This window comes from Caloenas nicobarica, chromosome 15 (assembly GCF_036013445.1).
Source record: "Caloenas nicobarica isolate bCalNic1 chromosome 15, bCalNic1.hap1, whole genome shotgun sequence".
Lineage (NCBI taxonomy): Eukaryota > Metazoa > Chordata > Aves > Columbiformes > Columbidae > Caloenas > Caloenas nicobarica.
Genome location: NC_088259.1, coordinates 16,949,825 through 16,959,907, shown reverse-complemented (window position 1 = coordinate 16,959,907; position 10,083 = coordinate 16,949,825). Strand labels below are relative to the sequence as shown.

Sequence of the window (10,083 nt, the reverse complement as noted above, 5' to 3'; positions counted from 1 at the left end):
AAAGCTTGAGTATCAAATTTAAAACCTCTCTTTGTACATCCATTGCCTAATCGTTTTTTCGTGTGTGACCAATACTCTGCGGTTACTGATAGTGAATTTTAGTTGCCATTTGGTCCTTTCAGCCAGTCATTACTGCAGCGTTCTTCTGCAGCTCTTTTCAATTGCCTTTGGATTTTGTAATCCTAAATAACCTTTTATTATATGAAATTTTTTCACATCATTGGTGACCAAGTCCTGGCACATCCCAAGACGGATCTGAGAAGTGCGGTGCTGATCATGCCCATCCTTTGTGAAAAGTACCATTTGTTTCTTGTATTCCTACAATTTTGATGCAGTCATTTCAGATAGAATTGGACCTCTGAGATCTTGTTCTTATTTCCCATCTGTACAGAGAGGAAATAGTGCTTCCTACTTTATAGGGATGCTGTGGACATAAATACGTTTCAATATTATTGCAAGCTAGTCAGCAACTGCAGTCACAGGAGAAAACCGGATAGAGCGAGTGTTCGATCTCAGCCCAGAGCTGCCAGTCACTCAGCCCAGGGCTGGCTGTTGTTACCGACAACGTCCTTTGTGAGCGAGGAAGGAGAACGTTTACTGCGCTGCAGCAGCATGTCCGAGGTGGGCATCACGCAGCAGCTCTGGTCAGAGCAGCGTGGGCAAGAGGACACGCAGAACCAGGAGGTCACCGGTGCCCGCAGCCCTGTGCTGACCAACTGGCGGCCAAAGGTGCCGCTGAGGCGCTGGCTGACGGCTGCAGCCAGGGGAATGTGGTGCTAAATCAGGATTGTTTGGTAGCAGAAGCAGTGTGAGAACCCCAAAGGTCCTGAACAGTTGGCAAACTTCTGTTCTGAACTGGGTAATTGTCTCGCCTTTATAAAACTAAGTGAACCACAGCCATGGTCTAGACGGCATCTCAAAACCCCAGTGTAATTCTCTAATGAGAAATATTAATAAATGTGGTCTATAAAGCACTTCTGGTTAATGACATTACACTGGCTCCTCCTTTTCATCTCCATCTGTTAAATTGCTTTAAAAGGCAATTAAGTTGCCTTTTAGAGTTAGATTGCTTTAAAATGTAAAAATACTTCAACTATTTTCCTAATCTCGCCTTCCTGTGTAAGCAAAGCCTTTCAGACAGTTGGACCGATGCTCTGCTATTAGTAAGAGAAAGCCTGATGGTTTGTGAAATAGTGCAGGGATAGGCGAGAGTTAGGTGAATGTTTGCTCCACACTCACACCTGTCGATGATTGCTGGGCTTGTGTTATACATGTTCTATAGCACTGGGATTCCACTGAATTCATGGAATCTACTTTTCGTTTACACCAGAGTAGGCAAAATAAGTTGTTTAGTATTTCAGAAGACCTTAATAAACCCCCCCGAAAAATAAAATAGAGCTGTTGTCATGTGGGATCAGTGATAAATGATGCATCCCTTGCAATCACTCTTTCCAAGTAAGGCATTCATGTGATAGCTTCATTAACTTCCCTGCAATAATTTGCAGATAAATAAAATCCAAAAAAGCGCAAGTATTCAAGCACCAGTAATAATATGAATTTGATTTTTGCACATTAAAACTGTGATAAAGCCATCCTAATTATTTTTAATTATCTCAAGATGGAAATACGTCACTCATGTAACTAATTATGTAAGCAATTTAAAGCTGATTAAATAATAATGATTCCTTGCTCATTGCCTTCAAAGTGCTTATAACCAAATTTAATTTTAAGCAGGATCAAGAAAATAATCACTTGATTCAAACATTAATTACCAATTTTAATCCTAATTCATTAAAAACAGACCTATTTTTTTGCAGACTCTGCAGGGCATTAATTGACATTTTACAAAATGAGTCATTATTTTGGCATGGAGAAGTACTTTTCAAAGGGTGCATCATGACTACCAGAAGGGATTGGTAAAGAGCTCCAAGGGAGCTTTGGCAGCTCACGAGGAGCATCCCCGTTTGGTGGCGGTCCAGCTCCTCCAGGCTGGCTGGAAAAGCCGCAGGAACTGTGCTGGTCCCGCTGGCCGGGGGCTGCTACTGCCTCAGGCACCGGCCTTGGGCGAGGAAACTGGAGAAAAAGGATCCTGCAGCAAAGAGCTTTAGTGAGACAACCTGGAGCAGCGAGGGAACAGTTCAGGACAGTTTAGAAGTGTCAGAATGAGGAGGTTCATTGCTTTCTGTCCAGTCGAGCTGGAAATGGGTAGAGAATCTGAGCAATTTGTTCAGGATTTGGCCCTGGAACGTACAGGAACGTGCAGCCTTACTGCTATAGGACTGCGGGTTTGGTGGTTGCTGCGTGGTTGCTCGTTCTTTAGATCAGTGCCTCCCAACTGAATATCAACGCCAGCCTTGTAGTATCTGTGCTTCAGTGATTAATGAAAATGCTAAGCAAACTTAATTACAAGACTGATATGTAAGAAATTCCACTTGCAGCTGACGCCCACCCCCGCTTTCTTTTCAGTGTTGCCGTCTTTCCATTAGCCAGCTGCTGACATACCTCATCCTCGCGCTGCGAGTTTCCATTTGCTCCATCTCCACTGTGTTTTCCACATTTCCACTGTATCAGATGTTCCAGATCTATGAAATCTGCACTTGCTCAGTCCTGGCAAGTCTGATTCTTACTTTGCTTTTAGCCCTGGAAATTCTGCAGCCCTAATCTAGTCTCCTTACTTGCAGGTTGGCTTGTGCATTGCCCTCTTATTTTCCACTTGAACCTCTATTTTCCAGCAGTGGATTCAAATCTTGCAATTTTACAGCATTAAAACAGTTTCTCTTTTCTAGTCTGCAGTGAAACCGCATCTGTGGCCGACGCTGCACAAACAGGAAGAGTTTGGCTCTACCCGGCCGGGTTGAGCTGATATCAAAAACAATGTTCCCTTTCAGTTTGAACTTCCGACTCCTCATGGGTCCATGCAAATAGCAGAACGTAATCTGTTCAACAGAACTTAGAGAGCTAAAGAACTAAAGGGTATAACAGAAAAATAAGATCATACCTTCTTTACTTATAATATAAACCAACTTTTAATAATAAAAACTTCTATCACGTTTTCCATGAGAATAACATCCACATTTCCATGTAAAACAGCGCGGTGTCAGTGCCCTTGGGTGCTCCGCGTCGGTAACGGCTGCAGCGAGCGCGGAGCTCTGGGCCGGATCCGCCCCGGGCTGCTCAGAGTAAATGGTGCCAATGGACACAAGGTGGGGATCTCGCCCTCCGTGTTCTTTTTATTTTTGGATGTTCCTACAGTTCTTATTTTGATAATACTAAGTACATTTTAAGATAAGGATTCAGTAGAGACACATCCATTTCTTCTTCAGACAGCGAATGGCAAGTATAACTCTTCCAAAATTAACAAAAAAAAAATCAGAAAGTGCATTGAAATAACGATCTGCTCATCTGGCTGCAGTACACAACGGATACCCCGTAGCCAACCCCGGTATCTGATGGCTGGTGGGTGATGGGTTGTCCCGGTTCCCTGCAACAGGCTGCTGTAAGTCAGAGGAAACAGTGAAGAGATTAAACAAAACACGATCGTTCCCCAAAATTATTTCAGTCTGTGAGAGAAGAAAAAAAAGATTAAGAAAGAAGGTTCAGAACAACCCGCATCCCCAAACTTGTCATAAGCCATTTTGTGTTGCTGTGTAGATTAAAAAATTTAAGAGACCTTCATATCAAAATGGAAAAAAATCTAATTTTAATTTTTGAGTTGGTTTGGACGTTAATAACACAAAATTAAGCCAGCTAAACCCCACACAACCTCACAAATACCCCCCCCCTTTATTTCCTAGGCTGTACATCACCGCGTTGCGTCGGGGTGTCCCAGCGGGGCGGAGCAGAGGCCGGGCCGCCCCCGCCCGCTGGATTAAGGCACTCACTCCAAAAGAACGTTATTTCTGTCCTGAGACCGCTGACATGTTGCAATTAGTTTCAGCCAGTAAAGCGGAGAAAATTCCTGTGCTGAGGGTAATACTGACAGAATAGAGAACAATTTTTCAAACAAGAAAAAATAAAGTACATTATATACACCATTCCTTTTTTCTTTTAACTTAAAAGCATCCCTAATACATCTTAATAACTGTATTAAAGACTACTTAAATATTGAAAGATTTTAAATAATGTAGGGTTTTTTTCAGTAAACTGGGAGTAGCTGTGTAATTGCCAGCATATTGGTCCCATTTTAAACAATATAATTTTTATTTAAATCTTGTATATATAATAACATGATCGAAAACACATATTCCACTCCGCATAAATAAGTATAGTTCTTCTGACCTGTTTTAAAAACTACATCTGTTCAAATAACCAGATTATAAGACCGTGTTTTTCCTTTGTAAAGTTTCCTTTAAAATCCTTCACTCCCAATCTCTTTTAAATAGTACTGTATTTCCAGAGTATATAATAGGGCATTAGTAGAAAGAGTTAATAAAAAACCTGAAAGCTACAGTAAGTAAAATGAAGTAACGTTAAGAAGAATTATGGAATGTATACTCTGCAGCATAGAGAGACTGGTTCTCACTGGGCTGAAGTGGAAAATTACTCCAGAAGAAATTCTTTATGTTCATATTTGAATAAACCATAAATTGTGCTATTTGTTGTTCAAAAGTGCAGGTCAGTTCATGAAAAGTGGTGTTTACGAAGCTACTGTTCAAGGGCGCTGACCAGAATTATGCCGGCAATTCACTGGGCGCCAGATGCAGCACAGGGAGAGATCCGCGTCCTTCGGGCTTTTCTTGACCAATCTTGAAGTCCACAACTCTTAGGTGGCAGCACAAACAAGTCACCAGTCAAACTGTGCTTTCCTCAAATAGAACTGTCACTTCTCCAGGGCTCTGGCAAACGGCAGCATGATCCATGGGGGCTCGGTGGTGGTGGTGGTGTCAACAATCTCTTCCAGCAGTCGGAGCACTGGGGGAGCCCCGGCGGGGCTGCAGGAGCTGCGGCTGCAGGAGCTGCAGGAGCTGCAGGAGCTGTGGCTGCAGGAGCTGGAGCTGCAGCAGCTGCAGGAGCTGGAGCTGCAGGAGCTGGAGCTGCAGGAGCTGCAGGAGCTGGGGCTGCAGGAGCTGCGGCTGCAGCAGGAGCTGGAGCTGCAGCAGCTGCAGGAGCTGCAGGAGCTGGAGCTGCAGGAGCTGGGGCTGCAGGAGCTGGGGCTGCAGGAGCTGGGGCAGCGTCCAGCCCCTGCCGGGCAGAGCGGCCGCGGCACCGCGGGGTCAGTCCGTGAGCGTCCTCGGCCGGGGCTCAGCGCTCAGTGCTCCAGCGATGCTGCAATGCAGATGTCGCACTGGCTTCTATAAATCCCCATCTGTAGGCGGCTGGCACAACCTATAGAGTCTTTAAGGCAGATGAAGAGTTTGGTATTAAATATCATAAGGATGACAATGTAAAGTTATGGCACAGTATGAGTCAGCTTCTCCTTTATCATTCTGCAAGCTTTAGAGGTAATTAGATATCAAGAATACCACTATTTTTAACTTTAATAATAGTAAATCACTAGTGGCACTTCTAAATTTGCGAACTAAAGTATTTACAATCATTGTTTAACTGCTATTTGAGACTTTCCATCACTCCCTTTTAACTTTGTCTCAATTTGGGTCTCCAACAGTCCCTTTTCTCTTTTTCTATTTCTTTTGGTTTAAATCCACTTCAATATTTTTCTCGAAGAAGAGAGTTCATCCCTCATACAGACTGGGACACCAAACAGATAAAATAACATATTTGGTTGATGATATAGTTGAAAAAACTTTAAAATTAGTAATCATATTTTCAGATAAATTTTTCGAATCACAAGATTAGCAAATGGAAGGTAAACCAGTGGTTAAGCTTAAGGGCATCTTGACTGTCATTCATATATAACTCTTTGTGGTAGCTTTTTCTTGGCTTTTTCTACTTCACATTTGAATTAACTCAAGTCTCTTTCAAGACTGCTACTACACAGTTTGACAGACCTTAATGCTAGAAATATAACCCTAAGAATTAACATTAATTTACCAGATCTCCTTTTACCTTTGCTCAGTTTTATTTCACATTAATGATGATGAAACTCGGTAGGAACACATGTACCTGAGCTTTATTACCCTGAAATAATCCAAGTAAGTAGTCCTGGAAGTTGTCATTGGGATTTAGAGTGTACACGGAAAAAGAGAAATGCCTCATCCTATGAACTGCTTGTAAAGCTGTTTCTTTTTGAACACAGCATGCTGTTGTGGTCATAAAAACGGAACCAAAGGTACGTACAGCCTTTAATGAGGCAAAACAGCCACGCTGCTAAAATGCTGATGTGTGACATGGGGACATGGTACAGGAGCCAACACAGACTATTATTTTATTCCTTTTTGAAATAGCAATTACAATCCAACAGAATGATAAGGTCCTAAATGTGAAATATTGTTCTTTTCATGGTCTCTGAGAAAATAAACCAAGGCCAGACTGTCACAGTAAGCATCACCGCGGTCTCTGAAATCATCTCCTATAAACATTCCGAGGAGCGGAGAGGAAAAAGACTAACTCAGAAGTCTTAATGGGTGAATAAGGTATCAACGTTTTCAGAAGTCTTGACACTGAACTGATATGTTCTTTGGAAGCCTCTAAGCACTAGAAAACGCACTCGCTCCACCCGAGGGGATGGCACAGACTTCACTGGATCCTTTCTGAAACTGGTTGCTGCACGTCAGAGCTGTTCTGCCTTCACGTGAACAATGCTGGAATCAGAAGTCTCTCTGATATTTGTACACACTGATTCAGTATATATTGCCATCTAAATCATAATGGCTTGTTACCACCACTGTGTGAAAATGCTGTGTTACAGTTTATTAAAGAACGTTCTCTTCTCTCTGCTGTATGAATTTGGAGAGAATAGGCCGGAAAGGAGAGAATAGGCCACTTTTCTTAAAAATAAAGGTGTTCTTATCCTGTAGAGAGAGATGATGAACACCTCTAGCTCTCACTGTGTGCAGCAGGATTCACAAATGTACAATGCCTTTCAAAGTTGTCCTCTAGAAAAAACCAGTATATACAGCCCTGGGCAACTCACCTTCCGTAGAGCTGCATTACTCTCTGGTCACTCTGCCTTGAAGTGCTTGCTCTTAAACCTGCTCTGCCCTAACCAAGCAGTCCCGCTCTTCCCAGCACCCAGCAGTATTGGCCTGGGAATCTCTCGGATTTGCCATTCAGGAATTTTTCTTTCTAAGCATCCCACAGACGGCTCTCAATCACTCAGTCACTAGATTTGCCAGCTCACACAGCAGCAGTCCAGAAGAGACCCTTCTCTCTGGTCAGTTATGTTTTGTCCAGAAAATGCAGAAACTTTGAAATCGTGTCAAGCTGATTAATGTACTTGGTTTAGTACAGTGAGAAAGAACAACGGCAATTTGTTCTTTTTTTTACACTGTTGCTACTAAGGCAATCTTTGGTTATAACAGCAACTCCACGATTGTTACAGAAACATGAAACCAGAACTCAGATAAAATGCATAATACATAATAACCTACCGAGGTGCACACTGTGGCATTTGGTCCATCACTTTCAGATTCTTGGCAGAGATTTCAACCCTTGGTCCCTAAGGAAACAGAGAATTTATGGTACTGACAGTATTGATAAAGCATCTGATCCTTAGGGGAAAATATTATAATGGGAGTATGGTTTCTATCTGAGAATCCATTAACTACTTTTAGAAGATTTAGAATCCATTGGGTGGATACATTAGTCATCTGTGTTTACTTAAAAGATGGAATTGGTCCCAAAGCACTTTACAAGCACTGCTGTCTAGCACTAGGGAATTTCTCCTATTTAACACTGTGACTGAGACTTGTTCTTTTTATATACAGAAATTGTCTGAAATATACTGGGTAATCTCTACTTTCTAACCATCAAGGCACACACTTTAAATAATGTACACTGAGGCACACGTTCTAATTGTTGTCATGGCTGTATATGCAAAAGTGAATTTGTTCCTGTCAATATTTGCATATCTATTCAGACATTAACAGAAGTTTGGCTATATGGGTTTGTAGTGCACAAAATACAGTGCCACACGGAAACAAACTGGTGTTTGTACAATGATGTTACTGGAACGAGCAGGGTGGCACGCAGCACACACGCATCCGAACACTTACTTGCTTTCGCATGATGTCTGTAGCTTGCATGATGCACTTGGGCAGAAGTCCGTGACTTCGGGCCAGAATGGCTGCTTGCTCCAGGGACACACTCAGTGTGCTTCTGAACGTGGGAACAAGCAGCATGACATCACAGATCGTATTTAAAACTGGATAAACAGGTATGTACAGCACACTTACTTGGTAAGTATGACTTCTGTTAGCTAGTGTTCTTACATTTACTTTTTTAGCTTTTTTTGCTCACAAAACTATCAAATGACCTCAGTCCTGCATTTCCAGTCTTGTTACACCTAAGTACTGCAATTGCCTGAGTCCCCAGCAGCATCACTACAGCTGCATTTCACTGCTCCTCTGCACCGATTCACGTGGAGTTACTCACAAGTGAATCTTCTGTTTACTCAGTGGTTCTGAGACACTGGGAGAACAGAGGTGTGTTTAGGATCCATGCCTGCACACACCAAGATTCTAAAGCTATTTTTGAGCAACTTCCTGCATTTTCAGTGTGTGATTGAAGACAACATTGACTGAAAGTTATATGCACTGACATCACTCAGTTGCATTGGATGATGCACTGAAACATAAAAAAGAGATTGTGTTTCAATACTAATTATTAACGACAGTATTAAAAGTCACAACCTACCCTAAAAAGAAGATGGCAGTAGATTTAGGTCCTTATTATATTCCCTTACCATCTAACTTTCTATTGCTTTGAACAGAATCGAATGTATTGCTCCAATCTCTAGAAAGGACAGAAGTTCTCACCACACCAGTAATCCGCAGGTTCCTTAAATCTCACCTCTGCATCCCAGTGCCGCACATCGCAATCTGACAGGCTCCCAGCCGGTAACACAGCTCAGAGGATATGGGTAGCAGGCCAGCTCCTGATGCGTTACTGCCAGAATATCCTGACTGGGTTGGTTTTGTATTAATGAAAGACTTCATCAGCCTACAAAGCTCATCCATCGCATTAATGGGGCGAATAAGCTAAACAAAGCAATACAAAAATGCATCAGTGGCGTACTTACACCTTCGGTTGTACAGACATTTACAACTCTTTATCCTATGTCTAAGCACAATAATCTACACAACAGTAACTGCCACACCGTAACAACTATTTAGAATATATATGAACTTTGGAAGTGGAAAAATACAGAGTTACTTAGGTTTGGGGCAACTTTTCACAATTACAGATAAATTGTTTACAATGTATATTATAATTGCCAAAATAGTCTCTGATTTTTCTTCCCTGCAGCAGCATTTAATGCCTTCCATGCAGACGTTCACACGTCACCCGCCCCGGTCAGAGAGACTGCCTTTGCGGGACGTGCTGGGAAATACTATTTTCCTGTTGTTTTCTTCTATAACTGGGAACAAAGCACAACTTGCAAATTCTGCATTTGTTCATTTCGTGCATCTGTGGGACAGGCAAATGAATTCATTCTGTCTAACATCAGACAATGCAGGGGCAGTCAGGGTGATACGGAGCCTTATCAGGGCATAAGTGAAGGGGTTTGTGTCCACCACGGTTCTGCACATTTTCTTCTAAACAAAAGAACTGTAGCCAAGCATCAGAGAAATTCAGATCACTTGTTTAGGGCAGGGAACATTTTTTGGGTGATGTTTGGGTTTGTACAGGTCTGCCATAGGGGTATCCCATGACCGGGATTTTAGAGACCCCCCCCATGTAGAAATAAACACAAAGTAACAATACCTGGTCAATCTTCACTGCAGTAGTATTGGAATCAGTGGGCAAGTTTGATCTCTCCAGGTAAAATGTCCTGCAAAAAGGCCAGCAAGGACCATGTTAGTTGGTGCGTCTCATTTCAAGCACATACAATGTCTATTACCTTGCATAAAACACCTGAGAGGGCCAGCCTAAATAAAAACCTTGTATTTCAAGATCTGCTTTTTGAAGAATTTTGATGGCAGTAATTTACAGAGTCTGTACTAAAATATTTCAAATCCCCTT

General features: G+C 42.2%; 1 protein-coding gene across 2 annotated transcripts in view; it reads right to left on the bottom strand.

The window, feature by feature from the left end:
• Positions 1-3,329: 3,329 nt before the first annotated feature.
• The window catches only part of PREX1 (phosphatidylinositol-3,4,5-trisphosphate dependent Rac exchange factor 1), a 150,303-nt gene continuing 143,549 nt past the window's right edge, over positions 3,330-10,083 (bottom strand). For both annotated transcript variants that reach the window (XM_065645538.1, XM_065645540.1), the window contains exons 36-40: positions 9,826-9,892; positions 8,911-9,098; positions 8,115-8,217; positions 7,491-7,558; positions 3,330-5,334 (exon numbers count right to left, since the gene is read on the bottom strand). In XM_065645538.1, the coding sequence (XP_065501610.1) occupies positions 5,292-5,334; positions 7,491-7,558; positions 8,115-8,217; positions 8,911-9,098; positions 9,826-9,892 (469 nt within the window). In that variant the 3' untranslated portion in view covers positions 3,330-5,291. The remainder of the gene's footprint in view (positions 5,335-7,490; positions 7,559-8,114; positions 8,218-8,910; positions 9,099-9,825; positions 9,893-10,083) is intronic.